The 18,605-nt window shown below is 32.0% G+C and overlaps 1 protein-coding gene across 1 annotated transcript; it reads left to right on the top strand.

The window, feature by feature from the left end:
• Positions 1 to 9,145: 9,145 nt before the first annotated feature.
• LOC102623058 (strigolactone esterase D14) lies at positions 9,146 to 11,072 on the top strand. Its single transcript, XM_006475666.4, has 2 exons — positions 9,146 to 9,698; positions 10,501 to 11,072. Exons 1-2 carry the CDS (start codon positions 9,307 to 9,309, stop codon positions 10,928 to 10,930), a joined length of 822 nt encoding a protein of 273 aa, XP_006475729.1. The 5' UTR covers positions 9,146 to 9,306; the 3' UTR covers positions 10,931 to 11,072.
• The last annotated feature ends 7,533 nt before the right edge of the window (positions 11,073 to 18,605 follow it).

The raw sequence follows: 18,605 nt of genomic DNA, 5'->3' as shown, positions 1-18,605 counted from the left end.
TATGCTTTATGTTTGTAATAAATTGATCATTAGCTAGTAGGTGAGCAAACTACTCCCCTCGAGACTTAATTTGCAGGCCATGTAAAAGGAAAACGACGAGAAAAGTCGTGCCAATCTGAAAGCAGTTTTTACAAGCACCAACTAAACCTGGAAGCTAGCTTGCTTTAGCTGACTTGAAAGCTCGTCTGATCTGTTTGTACGGTCCGTGCAGTCGTTTCTATTTGAACAAATTAACAGTAGCCTCACACACATATATAAAGATCTGCCGGTTCCTATCATTTATTTATTATTTATTTATAACGTTAGGAACCGTCCTCTTTAATTTCGAAAGAAACTAAATTTTGACACAACTCTTTGCATTAATCTTCATTTTCGAATTCGATATTCATGATTGAAGAAACGCAGTTATGAATGCTTGAAGACAGTGTCATTTTCTTTGATTGTCCATGGCATGGCTGGAGACCAATAGGGTTAGGCCACTGGTGGCATGGCAGCTGCCTTTTGCTTTCTTTCACACCTTTTAGCTTTAAATACTTCAAAACTACCTATTAGTTTTGTCCCATTATTCAATACATTGCCGGGCCTTCTTCAAACATTCAAACTAACTTATTTATTGATCTCACTCCATAAGGTTCGGGTTCACTGAACCGCACGTATAAATTTATGGCATTGACCATCATCGTATCGGATTTCATAGCACCGTCTATCGTAGATGATGATAATAATCAGGGGCGGAGTTAGGGGAAAAATTCTATAGGGGTCCAATTTAAAATTTTAATTTTGATGCCATTATATATGTAAAATTCTAATTCTACAGGGGTCAATACAGATATTTTACACTAATTTTTCACATTTTCTTTAGAAACTCTAAAATTTTTTAAAATTCTACAGTGGCCATGGCACCCTCTAGCCTTATACTAGCTCCGCCCCTGATAATAATGTGGTGGGAAAGTTTTCATACAAGACAATTAAAGCAATCAAATTGGCAGTGACGTTCTCCGTTCTCATGTGTGTGTGTGTGTGTGTGTGTGTGTCTACAAGAAAATCAAATCCGCATTGGTGGTAATGCATACACGCAGCAGATTTGTTCAAGGGATTTTAATTTGTATATTCTTGTTTATGTATAAGCTATGTACTTATAATGTTTTAATGTTGCTTTTCAACATATCTACAGGGCTTGACTGAGAAATTTTTAAGAGGTTTAATTTAGTTGGCCATCGAATTCGAATTCTGGTGAAAATAGTAGCACCAAGTTTGAATTCTAAGACAATAGAAGTCTCTAAGTTTGAATCTTGGAGATCGAGACAATGGTTTGAAAAAAAGAAAATAATTTAAATTTTATCCACCTCTCAACCTCTTAAATGAAAAAATTTTTTAAAAAAAAACAACTACCAAAAAAATATAATCATTTTCAACTGTAGTTCTCATACAATTATTTGAAAGATTTCTTAAATTACATTTCATATACCTTACATCCACTCACACGAATAATGTGTGGTGTGGAGTCCACTCATTATTCATGTAAATAGATGTAAGGTATATGAAATATAGCTTAGAATTGTGAAACCCACTTTTGGTGATTTAAAAAATAAAAAAAACAACGTAGGGGTCATCAAATCAAATTAAGACTTTGTATAATTAATCAATTATGCATGGTAAGTTCACGAGAATATAGCATCGTCGGTGGTCGGACCACTTGCTCAGGCAGTTCTAAAGATATAACGTTAGCGCCAGTTGAGTTGTTCGATTGGCATCGAATAAATTTAACTTTCAAACAACTTTTTCCGTTTTTGTATTAACTTGTGAGGATTTAGGTAGGAGTCACGGTTAGGCGCACGTAGTTGGAGTTGGTGGGCCTTGACTTTGTTGCTATTCGGACAATTAATGACCGTAATTAATGTAAAAAGGTGGTTACTGTTATCGATACGCCAACCAATCCACTCATTAAAAAGTTGTTACAAAAACGTAATCATAGCAATATTGTGGAGTCTTTTTCATAGTGGTTATTCGGTCCATTCAGTGATGTTGAAGATAAAAATTAACCTAATTGAACTATATATATTTTCTTTTTGATTTTTCTTTTTTGGGAAGAAAATCTCGGAGGAGATTTGGAATTTATGTTATGATTGTCAAGTAGTCCAATTTTAAATTATCTTTTTTTTTTAACAAAGCATAATTGACGTGGGATGTTCTTATCACCATGCGGACACAATACACTATTAATTATTAAATAAATAATATCAATATATGGTATATTTAGAATTGAGGTTGAGTAGCTGTAACTTACAAGTTAAAGCACTGAAGTATTTAGTAAACATTTACTGCTGTAGTTTGAAAGTTATATTAATATGATTTTTCACTTGTATAATGAAAAATTTATTATATTTTTAATAAGTTTGTCAAAATTATTATTTAAAATTTATATTCACTACATATTATTAATTTATGTTTCTTAATTATAGTTTTTTTTCTACAATAACTGCAACTTAAAAAATACAACATCTCAATCTCAAATATGACCACAATCTAATAGTAAACTTTCAAATGAGTGATTATTTTGAAATTCAGTCTCCGAACAACTTTGTGGCTTTTAACATCTTTTTTTGGTTAGTCGCTCAAGTTCAACTCTTAAGAAGATAAGTAGTTTAAAATTATATTAGGATCTGCCCACACCTACATTTAAAAAATTTACCCAATAATTTCATACATGCACTTAGGTATGAGAGGTGTATTATGTCCTCTGCAAATCCATCTAGTTAATAAATTCTTTTAAAAGTATTATGTAAATAGAAATTGAATCCTCTCTTGATCAACCTATGTAATCATCCAAATATGTCTTATTATATTCCTCTAAAAGTTTTTTTGACAGTGCTCAATAAATAATCTTCAAGCATTTTTTAATTTGCTCCGACTATATATGATCATAATATATAACCAGTAAATGTCACATACGACATGTATAGCCTTAACATTATTTCACTCCCCACGTTTCATTGATGATTATTTGTTGTCGTCGTCTTATGCATACATCCTTTTCCCCTATTATTAAAGATTAATTGGACTTGTTTGAGGAGTTATCTAGACTTGAGAGCAGTAAGTCCAAAAAGCAAAGATAATAATTGGTAAAAGAAGTCAATATTTTTGTTCTTGAATGTGTACAAAACATAAGAGTCATTAATCTTGCTCAAAATTAAAAAGAGCCACGGCAGCATTCATTGATGTTATATTGTTGCAGTGTTTCAGCCGAGAACTGGTCAACAAAATCTTTCAGAGGATTCTGCTCCAATTTTGGTCCAAAGATGAAAGAACGCAGTGTCTCATTCTTTTGTCGGCCTTTTAAGGCGACAAGTTGCAAGATGCTAGCTAAGCATGTTTTGTTTGAACATGTACTGCTAGGCAAAACAAGACACTTTCACATGCTTACTTTAAGAGGCCTGTTTCTTGGAAATTTAGCTGAGAGAAAGAGATAGACATGGTAATTAATTTAATGTACTCATTACCAAAGAATAATCCATGGTGTGGATGCATTTTTAAACTTTATAAGTAAAACCCACTTGAGATTTCTTTATAATTGGAAGAATTGAAAATGAGTACTCTAAGATACGTATCTGTTAATCTAATGCACACAACATAAAAAACCCCAATAGATGAGCCAAAAATTCACTTTTGATGCTGTCCTTCTCACGTAATATAATATTACGCTCTTATTAGATTTTCTAAGTTGAAGGACATGTTTGTAAAATCCAAAATTTGGCTGCTCTGGTTTGTCTATACTCTGTAAGCATCATCCGGAAGAATTTGTTATCAATATTCCATATCTGATGTCGGCATTTATTATAAAAAGTATATTGAAGGAATGAATTTCTCTTCGGAGTTCGTCGGACATTCTTTTATATTATTATAGTTTTTGATCGAGATAAGATTTGAGATTTAAAAAAAAAAAAAATTTAGGTCACGATTTATTATGATCATTTAAGTGTTTCTGTAGCTTTTAAACTACTGATGTAAAATATCTGATAACATTTACCATTATTGTTTAATAAAAATTTATATTACATTTACTATTAACTTATCTACCTGGTTATATTTATTAAACACTAATATCAAATTTTATTTTACAATTATAATTTTTATTTCATAACAAACTTCGATTTAAAAATGCATCACTACAATATCAAAGTTGAGGTGGGGAACCCTTAAAAAAAATCTGTTTTTCAGGATTCGTTCGTTTGTTATTATTATTATTATTATTTTATTTTTTTGTGGTGATTTTCGATTGAAGAATCTCGTTGTGATAATAATAGCTCAAAAAGGATAGAATCTATCACGAGCGAAGACTGAATTATGGCCACTTATCACTTACTTCCCATGATTTTTATTGTATTATGAATTAGACCACGGGTTTCACGTAATAGGCCTTCACCTCCCTTCCCGTTAACTAGCTATTAAAGTGATAAATGATAATACATACCACGCAAAAAGGGCTTAGACCTTTATTTTATATATACATATTACAATCAAAGGTTCACTAAAAGTTTAAATTCATTCAATTATAATATAATTTAAGGGTTTGCTGAGCATAAATTAGAATTATATATCAAATAGGGCCGAGATTTATCACAATCTATAAATTTTGAGCTTGCATAAAGTCTTGAACTCTTCCCTCTATTTAAAAGAAATAGTGCTCTATATGTCTATTATTTAACCAATAACGTAAATGGTTCAAATGAAGCTGTCCTATGTTTTTAATGATCACGTACAATGCGTCTATTAAATACTAATGATCAAGTATTATTAAAGTTCAAGTACTGTTATATTTTTATTTATTAACCACTAATTGCTCACGTGAATGTTCTTCAAGAGAAGCTTAATTAGGTCGTTAAACAATCTTAATCTGATTAAAACTTTTGAATCTGATAAATAACGGTTAGAAAATGAGGTAAATACTCATTAAAATGAAAATTGTTAAGTAAGTGATAATACATAAACCTAAGGGGAGGTAACCGATAAATAAACATTTATAACTCGGTTAAAATTTCACCATTTGCGTGAAGGACTCTACTAATTCTGAGCTTTCTATTTTGGGTCTCTCTATCTTACATGCATGTAAGATACACTATCCTCACATGAATAATATGTAGGTCTCACACATACACTATTTATATGAGGAGAATATATCTTACGTGCATGTAAGATAGAGATTGCCTTCTAATTTAGTACATCATCTTTGATGTAGCAGTAACCGACTTTTGGCTCACCCAGTTGACGTGGAGTGACCTACAACGAGCGCGGACTGGGCTCACCAAAGCTTTGTGAGGCTCATCGAATCGCGCTTCTATATATCTACGCCGTCCACACGCAATTGATGGGGCAACATCAACAGTCTGACACTCGACACTACATCACGCGATGTACACGTGCCGTCGTTTTCTTTTCAATATGAACGGAAAAGGAAAAATCTTAAAGGTGTTTTAATTTGACTCACCTTCTGGTTGGACCAAAATGAAACAAGTTATCTTCGGTTGTGAAACTTCTTTGTCCGCTGATTGTGACCATAGATTTGAAATGATAAACGTTCACGTAAACTAGTCGACCGCCATCTCTTTTCTACTCTCCGGTTGTGCGTTTCAAGTTCTCTGCTAGCTGTCCAAAAAAGCTCCAAAGCTGATTTTTTTTTTCAATATTATGTAAAACAATTTATTGATAGTTATTCAGAAAGTTATTGGAATTCGTTAAATCAATTTTGCGGTAGCATAGTGATTCCAATATATATATATTAAGAATAAAATTTGTGGTTGCATAGTAAAAAATTTTGAACTTAAAACAATTTAAATTCAATTAATATTTTTTTTAAATGAAATTAAAATCTACTCATACATACGAGACTCAAATTTCTTCTTGATTATTTATACAAAAAAGAGAGCGATTCATTATTTTGTTATTGGATAGCTTCCTCTGAAACTGAATTTGATTGCGCAGGCAATTCCATTAGCCCCCACCTCCAACAAAAAAAAAAAAAAAAGTAACGTTGTAATTAAATATAATTTAATGACATGAATATTTTATAACATGTAGCAGCGAACCACTTCATAATTAAGTAATAGGCACATATATTGGTGTCTCGTCTTACTTGTGTGGGGGTATATTTTTCTTCCTACTATACATATTTTGTTTGAAATGGACTTTAGGGATTTTTCAAGTTAGACTTCAATTTTAATAGATCACAAGTCTTTATAAGTATTTGCAGAGGTTTGAGTCATAGAGTCATTTCTTCTAATATATTTATCACATTTACCATATTGTGCTGGTCTTTGAGGCCAATGACAGTATTATCAGTAAATTTATAATGTAATATTAAAAAAGAAGACATATAATGTTTTTTTTAATGACTATAATTTATAAATAAATTAGAATTTGAGATTTGATGGGACTATAAATAAAAATATATATTTACATCATAATAAATTTTTTTACCTAAATTAACTCAAAAATTTACTTCCCATGAGAAATCAACTTCTATTCCATAATTTCTTTTTTTTTTACAAAAAATAAAAAAATAAAGGAGCCTCATCAAAGCTTGAATCAGTGCCTCAATAATGTTGAGGCTATAGCCTATAGCATTGTGCTATACAAGCCATGCGGCAATCATATATCATTAAATTAAGAATAATAATAAAAAAAAAAAGTGGATGCGTAGGAACCTATGAAATAACAAATAATAAATAAAGTAGAAATAAAATATTTTTGTGATAGGACCAGACCATGGTGGGGGCAAGGAAAACATTGATGAGCGGAAAAGGTTGGGCTTGGACTTATCTCAACGAGTAATAAAATAAAATAAAAAAGCCAAAACAAATAGGCACAACAAGACAAAAGGACCCTTTTGCGTCTGAACACATCCGGCCATTGAAGTCCTTTTCCCATCGTTGTGCTGTCTTCTTATCGGCCCCCACTAGGCGGCACGCCTTCCTCGACTCTCTCGTCCTTCGTTGGCATTCCTTCCAACCCTCTATTAATTTTCAATAATTGGCTCCTCTTTACCATGCTGAAACACATTTCTTTCTTTCTTTTTTTCTCCGAATAAATATCTTAAATTTTTTATCGTAAAAAATATTTTGAATGATTTAACATTCGTCAATTAATTAATAAAATAATATAATTAATTCACCTAATTTTTTTATAAAATTACTTACTATTCAATAAATTACACATTATTTAAAATGAAATTTAGATTAAAAATATTTAATTACTCAAATTTTCAAATGTAGAAGGAGATGCATGCCACTTTTCTTCTTATAGGTTTTAGCATTTTCATCTTACTTCTACTGTCTTCATAATACTCTGTTACTTTAATTTTTGCTGTCAAAATTATTAAAGAAAAATGCTTCACAACCATGAAACAACCATTTCCCACCCTTTTTTTTTTAAAAGAGATAAGGAATTATTGTAAAAACTGTATTGGTTAGAAGGAAACACAAAACAGGTAGAGGAAAATTATTTTTACCCTTAAATTTAACACTGAACGCGGTTCTAAATCTTTGTATACACTAAAATTTTAATTTCAAAACTGAAAATAACTCAAACTTGAATAAAAAAAACTAACAGAATCATGAGTTTGTTTTGTTTGTTTACCATACATATATATAAAATGCACACTCACAGTGGGGTAGCACTTTCTTTTATAACTCGTAATAAGTGTTTTACATTTGAGATTTTGAGAACTTGTTTAAGGATTCCGCTATGTTACGTTTAACGTTCATCTACACACAGCAACAGTTCTCGTGGTGGAGCCCACAACTATTGTTGTGTGTGGCGTATTAAACGTAACGTAGCACCGGTCCTTGTTTAAATAATCAATAAGATTTTTACTAACCCGTATTCTTTACAAATCACAAACGTAAATAGAAAGGACGAGATTCAAAATCGCTTTAATTGAGCAATTAACATTAACTTCAACATTAACAACTGCACTTTTCCGTTGCTGCGCATTCTTATTTGTGTAAAAAAAAAATGATTGATGATCTTTCTGGAGGGAGCTAGCGTGGCTACTAGGCCAGTAGCTAAGAGTATGGTAACGTGTGGGGCTCCTTATTGCCATATCTCAAGACTCAAATGGCAAAGTCACTAAATGATCCCAATTCCCAACTGCCCACAATTAATTTGATCTGATCGGTCCCTGGCTACAGTATTAATTCTGATTCCAATTGACTTGTTGATCATCATTTGCTTGTATAGTGCCGAGATTGTCTCTTCTAATTATTGCCATGTGTAATTCATTGCAATTTTAGTAAATCTTTTAACTCCTCCTTTTTCATCTGTTTTTGTCATTGGTTTGATTTCACTTCTTTTGGCTATAATATAATAATAAATCGTCATTAAGAAGGAAAAAAAAAGTTGAAATTTATCACATTCAAACTTTTTTTTAATACTTAACTGACCAAACTAACTTATCATATATATATATATATAATGTTGGGATTCAGATTTTCTCTTGATCCGAATATATACACACACACACACATATTATACATGTGTGTGTCAAAAAATCTTTAACAATTCAGATATGATCAGATCATGAGAGTACATATTTTATCCATGATGTTAATATGTCTAAATTGAATTTTCAGATAACACTTAATAGAATACTGGATGGTCAAGTCTAATATTTTTATTTTTTAATGAAATTCTTAATTGCTTTATTTATCGATTATCCTATACTTTCTTATGAAATTTAACAAAGTGTAAGCATTAAGTTCTTTTTTTGTTTCATTTAATCATAGCAAGCCAAATACCAATTTAATATTCTTTTTACTCACATTACCACGGTTCGAATTCCTACTTATCTTATAATTTTAAGAGATTCGACCGATTAAACTAGAATAACTAGCACCCACAAACTTTAGGGTTAATTAATTAATTTATGAACAGGGTAGGATTGATTTCCTGAAATAAAAGAGATATAATTGTAGCGAAAACGAAAGAGACAAAAGAAAGGGCAGAAAATATGTGAAAACCATTCTATCAAAGGGTTTCTGGTTATTACCTATTTGGGTTTATTATTACAACAGAAATCAAATAAATGAATATCATTTTTGTGTTTAATTAATTAGTATTTACTAATAAGCCTAAGCCCCCATCTCTCTCTCTCCCTCTCCCTCTCTTTCTCTCTATATAATAGAGGCCAAACCAACAGCAGAAAAAGGTACCAAATACTGCTCTATATCTTTAGCTCTCTCCTTCAACGCTTAGCAGTGCGTATATTATTTCTTTTCTTGCTTCTAGCTTTTGGTTTTCCCGGCAGTAAAGATGGTGATACGAGAACAAGGTCTATCGGCTGCCATGAACGCAAAAATCATAGGCTCAGGCAAGGAAACTCTGGTTCTTGCACACGGGTTTGGAGGAGACCAGTCTATTTGGGACAAAATCACACCCGTTTTGTCTCAGCATTACAGGGTTTTAGCTTTTGACTGGCTTTTCTCTGGAGCGATACTAAATAAAGATCATCAAAGCCTTTATAATCCTGTCAAGTATTCTTCATACGAAGCTTTTGCCGATGATTTGATAACTCTTTTAGAAGAAAATGACTTGAAATCAACCCTGTTCATTGGCCACTCCATGTCTGGTATGATTGGTTGCATTGCTTCTGTTAAGAAACCTGAACTCTTTAAAAGGCTCATACTCATTGGAACTTCTCCTAGGTACATACTCATACCTTTCTCTCTAGAGAGCCATCAAAAAATAAATAAATAAAACCAAAAAAAAGAAAATTTATTTTTTTTCCCTATACTTGCGCATATGCTAAGACTTCTATTTTCAGGGCGATTCTTTTACTTTTCTTTTTTTATATATATTTTTTTAAATTTGGATGAAAATAAGAAACTTCATCCACTAAATAGTAATCTTTATAACTTTTTGTTAACATTTGAATCCGAATTCAGGTGACTGGATGCACAAAGCTTCTTTTGTGAACTATTGACTCATGGCTAAATAAAATTAAAACAAACATGTTTTGTAAATTCTGTGGTAACTTTGCTGCGGCTTTAATGGAAAGAAGAAGAATATTTTCAGATTGTTTTTCATTTTAGTTTATTTTTCCCCCATGTTTTTGATATTTTACCTAACATAACTGCTTTGACTACGGAAAGTTGTCGTTTGGTGTTATCCATTTGCCTTCGATCTCGAGACAAACATGTGGTCGCAAGAGATCTAGTTAAAGATATTGCCGGCTTCTCTATCTTCTGCTTCAATTGTGTGGACAATGGAAGTTCTAAACGCATGGTTCAAGTATTAGTGTCCTCAATCATTAGCAAGCTTAATATTAGCAAACAAGTTCCTTAATTTTTGGACTGGTTCTTTTGCTTCTTAGCTTAAGCTTATTTGTGATTGTGAAAAATAATAATCTATCTCTTAATTATTATATAACTATTTGGTCCATTTTTTTTTCATGTTTATTTGCTGCAAACGAGATCTTATAAATTTATCTTGCAAATTTATGTGTAGGTACATCAACACAGATGATTATGAAGGTGGGTTCAAACCTTCGGATATTGAAAATCTCATCTCAAATGTAGAAACCAATTATGCTAGCTGGGCTTCAAGCTTCCCACGTCTTGTTGTGGATACTAAAGATGCTCCCTCGGTCGAGAAATTTGAAAACTGCTTGAAAAGAATGAGACATGAATTTGCTCTTCCTTTGGCCAAAACTGTGTTTTATAGCGACGAAAGAGAGATTCTCGACAAGGTCGAGACACCATGCACTATTTTCCAGCCCAGTAACGACGCTGTTGTGCCGAACTCAGTTGCTTACTACATGCAGGAGAAGATGAAGGGAAAATCAACGGTGGAGATCATAGAGGCCGATGGACATTTCCCACAGCTTACTGCTCATCTTCAGCTTATTGATGTATTGAATAAAGTGTTAGGCTTTTGATGTTTAATGAATTATTAATTACTAAGATATACAAATAATTGCAAGGCCACCAATCGTGCTTGTCTGGATGGCCTTTTGAGTGTTTGTTTGTTGTTTGTAATTATTTTGTTGTGATAAAATTAAGTAGTCGTGATTTGCAATCCTTTTTTGAGTTGATTCTAGAATTATAAACTGATATGATTCATTCTATGTGTGTGTGTGTGAGAGAGAGAGAGCTGATCACAGCAACATTGCTTCTTTATGAAGAGCCAAGTCCCAAGTGATAAAACTCTCAGTCATCGTCCATTTAATCAAAATCTTATACGTATATTCGGCCGGCTTAAGAAGATAAAAACCAGGGCCCCATGAGGTAATGTAACTCAGTCGCATGTCATTAATGAGGGAGCTTCACATTCCAAAGTTGAAGCCAATCATTATTACCGGATTAGTGCTACTAATTAAAATAATTTTGCTACCTTCGATTATTCTAACATCTAAGAAAAACTTTAGTTGAGGAATGAACTATAGCCTATAGCCACGGGAGTTAAAAGAGCAACCTTCATTATTCAATAGTAATTACAATAATTTTTTTTTTTTTAGCTATTTGCCTCTTGATTTTTGCTTGTCCATTATGCATTAAGGACTTTTTATTTATAATGCAATTTTTCAATATTTTAAGTTGTTGACATCTCTTTATTCTGATATGTTTCCACCACTTAATTATAGTTTGATTCGGAGCCTATATTTATCTTCTTCTCAAAATTGGTCTTTGAAGCTTCTAGATTTTTTTCTTTTCTTTTTTTGTTCACCGTCACTTTATCTTGTAGACGCAAACTCCATTTTAATTAATTATTTAATTTTTCATGCTTCATGCTCTATACTCCACTTTTATGCATGACTTTGCATGCTTCATTTTTTCTTTCATGCTCCATACTCCACTTTTGTGCATGACTTTGCACGATTCACTCTTGTGCATGTCTCTCTACCAATGTGTAGAAGTCAACTAGTGGAATGAGTTGTGTGTGGATCGTTGAGGGGGAGATTGTTGATACAGTACCTGCTACACGGTGCTAGGTGATACAGTGCTAGCTTATTCCACTAGTGGAGTAAAGATTGCCATATTTTTCTGAAGATTAATTAGTACTTGGAGAATGTACATCAAATTATTTAACTTCATCCCATTATACTCTTAAAGATGGACGCTGCTCTCCATAAGGTCAACATTCTTTGATTTTTTGGTGATAATTTTTTTACAAACATTTGGAATCAATAATGAAGAATCTACACTGCAACATCTGGCTAAACCACTTTAGGAAACAAGAAGGATATAAAGTTTTTCTTCAGGCATCTGTATTTTACGAAATGATTTTACATAATTATATGTATATATATTGGTTACATAGCAAAATACGGATACTAATTTTTTTTTCACAAAGAATTAAAAGAAAAAAGTCAAAACATAGAAGAGGCTCAAAAGTATTGACTTTATGGCAAAGAATGACCGTTGTGTTATGCTTGGCTATTTAAGGATTCCCTATGGTAGTAGAGGCAGCAGCCGATTCAGGAAATTGTCTCAAAAGAGGCGACATATAAACAAAAATCATTTGAAATAAAATATCCAAATCGATAAACTTGTAAATGAACGAAAAAGAATTTTGTCCTCAAAGCTTTAAACTTACTTGTAGACTTGTAGTTGATTAGACACAGTAATGGGAAGCATTTTAAAATGGATATTTTATCAGGGACGTGAAAAAGAGGATTCGATAGTTGGCAGACAGGGAAGATAAACTACGGGTGAGAAGATTTAAAATAAAAAATAAAAAATCTGTAATTATTTTCGATTCTGTCACACGTGTGATAAACAAAATTGACTCTCCAGTAAAAATAGTTGTTCATAAAATTGCTGCTCTGAAACATATTTTTCCCTTAAATTAACACAATTTTAATACTTAATTCAATAAAATCTAAGGAAAAATTACATTTTAGTGGGTTGATTGCCTGCACACTGCACTAAGCCAAGAGTAGATTTGCCCCTCATGTAATGTTAAATTTGAGTCAACACAAATTTGACTCGTTTATTTGTCAACTTTCATACGTACTTTCTTTTTTTAAATGTAAAAAGACCTCGTGTAACCAACATGATTATTTAACATGCCATAATCATTGTTTACTAATTTAAAACAAAACAAAAAAAAATTGTAGTGACCTACAGAGGCTCCTATAAATTTCGGCCAAATTTAGCAAAACTCTTCGTAAATAGTTTCATATGAAAAATATGTCATAAATCTAACGTCATAAACGAGTTTGTTGAAAACTCCAAGCCAAAGGAAATTTTTTCCAGTCGCATGAGAATACATGAATCGAATTTGATAAAATTATTTTTCATCCCATCCTTTCTATTGTTGTGCTACTGAAAAGAGGGGGGGGGGGGGGGGTCCTTCAAGGTAATTATAAGAAAAGATTATTTAAAAAAAAAAAAAAAACCCCCATATATGAAATGGTTGTGCTATCTGCTCCATAGAAAATCTCTCATTTTCTGAAGTATTGGTAAATACATGTATCTTTTACCATCTTGATGAGGAGATCAATCAGAAGCCCGTGGGCTTCAGTTTAAACAAATTGTGCTTTAAAATTAAGAGTTGGACTATTGACACCCTCTAATCATCTCAAAAAACCCCTTTTTTCCAGTTATTTTTATTTTATCTCAAAAATATCTTTTTTTTTAAAAAAAATACGTTCTTCTAGTTTTTAATATAATCTTTTATTGTTAAAAACTCAAAAAGTATTATGCTTTTTTTTTTCCTTTTGCAATCTTGTTGTCATCCTAAACACAAATTATAAGACTGTTTGGAGGATGAATTTTTGTTTGTCAATCATTAACTTAAATTATAAATATTTTAAAATATAATTTGAAAGCACTCTTAAATACAAAAATATTTAATCAATAACAAATAGAAAAAAACTATATACTATTTCAAGGAATTAGGAAGTGGTAGGTGACAAAAAAAAGATTGCTTATGAATGCAAGTAATTTGTTAGAAAAAAATCTAAGTGCGTTTTAATTCTTTTTATCCTCGAATATTTTATTTAAGGGGGTTTTAAAAGGATAATGAAGGGATGTCAATAGATTCACTCCAAAATTAGGTCAGTAATGAATTTAAAAAAGATTACGATTTAGTGCTGAATTTAGTTTTTGTTAAATAATTAAGCAATGATCCATTTCAAAAAAAAAAAAAATTCAATGGTGAGGGTTTATTTTATGTTTTATTTCTCTTGCCAAACAACCCTCCATTATCTTCATAAGGCCCTTTCCTCATATAATTACATTTTAAGGACAAACATATAATTCCATTTAAACTCAATTAATATTTCTCTCACCTGCATAAGAGAAGGGCATGATTCAAGAAACAATCTCTAATTGGAAAATTTTTTAAATACATTATAGATAATACAATCATCTAATCTCAAATACTATTATCGTGTTGAAAAAAGTAAAAATTTGAAGAGCTTGTGACCAAAACTCAACTATCCAATATCTTAACAATAAGCTGGCTGGCTCCGTTGAATTCATCATCATAACTAGGATGGGGTTATTTGAACTCACTAAACTACTTACTAAACTCATTTACTACATAAACCCACCATCAAATTTTGAAATTTTAAATTTTACTCGATAAACCCACTTAAATACCTAATAATAGTATTTTTACTTACTAAACCCATTAAATTTTTATAATAATAATAAAATCAAAGTCTTGCTGCCGAGCAAGAGGCTGTTGTTCGATTGCATGAAGAAAACCATTATCATAAATGTTAGAAACTACAAAAGATAGAAGCATCTGCACAAATTTTTGAGTTTGGAAGAGCTTGCAAACATCATTAGCAGGCAACTATGTTCGCTGGGGAAGCAATAGGAAGATGCTACAAATGCTGCCTACATGATCAATTTGGATTTCTCCAGCACAACAGAAGAATGGAATTACTTCCAACAAACAAAAGGGCAAATATGCAGAGAGATGGGAGATTCTATCATCGATGAAATAATCGATTTCCAATAATCAAAATGAATTTCATCTTTCAATCATTAAATATAAAAATATTTCAAAAGTTTCTAGAAATGATTTACAATTGGATTCCATGTTCATTTTAGCTTTCCTTCAAATACAAATAAAGATATAACCACCAAATTTGTTACCTTGAATCTAATCACACGTGCCTAGTTAACAAAAATATGTGGCTTGAAAGAAGAATCACACCTCTAGTCGATTAGGATATAATAAAAATATGATTAGGGTTTAACAAAATTATGTTGAATGTAAAGATGGGTTTAAAAGAGTAAAAAAAATATTTTTTATTATATTTTAATGTCCATAATTTTAATTTAATTGAGGGGTATTTTAATTATAAAAAATTATTTTCAAAAGTGGGTTTAGTGAGTAGTTTGGTGTGTTCAAATAGCCCCACTGAAAAAGGCGGCCTGCTTTCTCCTATTTCCTCTTAACGCGCTGGTTACAAAGTATGTATGGCCGAGTAAGCTGATGAATGGAAGTTTAGTTAATTTATATTTTTTTTTAAATTTACAAATCTTCTATCATTGCTAATCAAAGTGTTAGACTTTAGATTGTCTTAGGAGACTTCATTTTTGTTTTACGAGTGAGAAAATTGGAAAAAAAAATAAATGGGCTTGAACAAATAAGGGTATTTATGATATTAAAATGTTTATAATCAAAATGAAAGTGAAGTTATTTAAAACTACAAAATTATTTATAAACCCGTAGTTTAATTAAAAATTTTATTACTTAAATATCCTAAGGTAAAGTTACTTAAAAATAAGACAACTTAAAAAACAAAATAAAAATTATCTCAACGCCCACCGTTTAATTTTTCACAAACCCACAAAATTATCTTCTACCTAAAAATTATCATGATCAATCATTTGTTGCATCCACTAATCGTGCTTTGCTATTGAAAAATAGTGACCCAAATCGCAAATTATTTCAAATTGTTTTTGTCGCTTGTTAGTACAGTGTGGAAATTGTCAGAAAAAATTAATTTCATACAATAAATTTGTAGTAAAAGAAATTTTTGTATCTCAATTTTTTATGAACTATTGAAAATTCTACCATCACTTAACTAATGATAGGTTTTTACTTTTTAAAGAATATTCTAATGATTAATGTTAATGCTTGCTTTTGGTCAACTATAAAATTAAATAAACAGGACGATATAAAGAAAAAAAAACACAGAAAATTTACGAGGTTCAACACTTGTCCTATAGCCACGAGAGTTAAAAGAGCAACCTTCATTATTCAATAGTAATTACAATAATTTTTTTTTTAGCTATTTGCCTCTTGATTTTTGTTTGTCCATTATGCATTAAGGACTTTTTATTTATAATGCAATTTTTCAATATTTTAAGTTGTTGACATCTCTTTATTTTGATATGTTTCCACCACTTAATTATAGTTTGATTCGGAGCCTATATTTATCTTCTTCTCAAAATTGGTCTTTGAAGCTTCTAGATTTTTTTCTTTTCTTTTTTTGTTCACCATCACTTTATCTTGTAGACGCAAACTCCATTTTAATTAATTATTTGATTTTTCATGCTTCATGCTTTATACTCCACTTTTATGCATGACTTTGCATGCTTCACTTTTTCTTTCATGCTCCATGCTCCACTTTTGTGCATGACTTTGCACGCTTCACTCTTGTGGATGCCTTTTTGTGCTTCACTCTTGTGCATGGCTATACATGCTTCACTTTTATGCATGGCTCTGCAAGCTTCACCTTTGCACATGGCTTTCCATGCTTCACTCTTGTGTATGACTATGTATGCTTCACTTCTGTACATGGCTCTGCATATTTCACTTTTCTCGATAACAGTTGCTCCTTAACTCTCTTGGAACTTGATTTTCAAAGCTTAAAAAAGCCATCTCTTCAGTTATATGTATTGGTTGCTACCTCTTATACCCACCAATCAAGCTAATTCTCACTTATATAAATTGGTCATTTTTTCTCATATTCAACAACCAACTTTCTTTCTATCTCTTCTTAAAGTTAGGTTACTCAAACCACTCGTAAATTTTGCCCCCACTTCTTTTTATTTTCTTCCTCCCATTTCTATTGGGTGGTGCATAGATGAAGAGGTTAATCGTATGGGTGAAATGAAACTCAAATCTCCTCGGATCTCTTATGGTATACCTCGTTCCATTTCTTTGGAAAGGGATGGAGGAAGCGACAAACCTAGTCATCCTCCTCTAGAAGTTGTCACCATGCATCCTAATTTTTTTACGCATGGTGTCAGACTTTTCTTTCCACCATTTTCTTAGGTATATACTTAGCAATTTTAAGTGTATTCCTTTTCTATTGAACCTGGTTCGTGCCATGATAGGCATGTATATTCTTTGGAAACAAAGAAACCTTCCTGGCCTCATGATTCCAACGATTTCAATTGTTTTACCAATTGATGGCAATTGAATATGGAGCATGAAAAGTTAAAATAATTAATTAAAATAAAGTATGATGATACAAGATAAAGTGACGGTGAACCAAAAAAAAAAAAACTAGAAGCTGTAGAGACTAACTTTGAGAATGAAATAAATATAGACTCTGAATTAAACTCTAATTAATTAGTGGAAGCAGATTACAATAAGGAATATCAACGACTTAAAATATTTAAAAATTGTATTGTAAATAGAAAGTCCTTAATGCATAATGGGCAAGCAAAACTTTAGAGGCAAATAGCTAAAAAAAATTTTTTTAATGTAATTATTATTGAATAGTAAAGGTTGTTTTTTTTAAATCTAGTGTATATAAGGCAAGCGCTAAATCATATAAATTCTATGTATTTTATTCTTTATATTGTCCCATTTATTTAATTTTTAAATTAGTGAAAAACAAGCGTGAACAATAGATTTTCACTTTTCAAGCATATATAAAAGGAATATTTTATATTTAGCATAGAGATGTTTTATTCAGTGAAAGATAAATCTTAAAATTTTGTAGATCATTTTTGTTTGGGAGGGATACTGTTTGGGATAAATGCGTCGAAGGGACCAGGAATGACGAGCAGATATCTGATGGCGGAGTTCTGCGAACCGATGTGTTCCGTTAAAGCCTGGTGCGTGGAAGAACAGGAGCAAAAATATCCTGCTCGTCCACGATGTTGTCGTCCGCGAGGCCAATTTCCTATAAGAGGCATAAGGCCATTCCGGCTAGAGATCGAGAGGCGAGGAGACCCGGTCGACGGCAGTTGGCAAGACGTGCTCTCCAGCACGAGAATCTAGGCACAACAGCCACGCTTTCCCCAGAACCGCGACGTAACACGCAAGATCTCACAGAACCATGACAGCCACACTTTCCCCAGAACCGTGGCGTAACACGCAAGGTCTCACAGAGCCATGGTAGCCACGCTTTCCCCTGAACCGTGGCGTAACACGCTAGATCCCATGTTTTGCCCATAACGCAGCAGTTGGAGTCCCATACCGTCTCGAAAAGAGCGGAAGACTGAGATTCAGAGGAAGCCTATAAAAAGGTAGCCAACGAAGGTAAAGGAGTTGGCATTCTGGAGATTAGAAGAGGAAAAACCTAAAAAGAAGAGAAAACCACAAAAAACGCCATAAGACCTGTGGCAAGCTTTTCCCGAACCTTCATATCTGACTTGAGCGTCGGAGGGTTTGCGCCGGGAAAACAACCG

Source organism: Citrus sinensis, chromosome 1 (assembly GCF_022201045.2).
Source record: "Citrus sinensis cultivar Valencia sweet orange chromosome 1, DVS_A1.0, whole genome shotgun sequence".
NCBI lineage: Eukaryota > Viridiplantae > Streptophyta > Magnoliopsida > Sapindales > Rutaceae > Citrus > Citrus sinensis.
Note: the sequence above shows the minus strand (reverse complement) of the source record. Positions and strands in the feature narration are given on the sequence as shown.

Bases quoted from the DNA above. Each gene is read 5' to 3' on its own strand.
- LOC102623058 (XM_006475666.4), top strand. From the start codon at position 9,307: ATGGTGATACGAGAACAAGGTCTATCGGCTGCCATGAACGCAAAAATC. The intron at 9,699-10,500 runs GTACATACTCAT...ATTTATGTGTAG, and splicing joins CTCATTGGAACTTCTCCTAG to GTACATCAACACAGATGATT.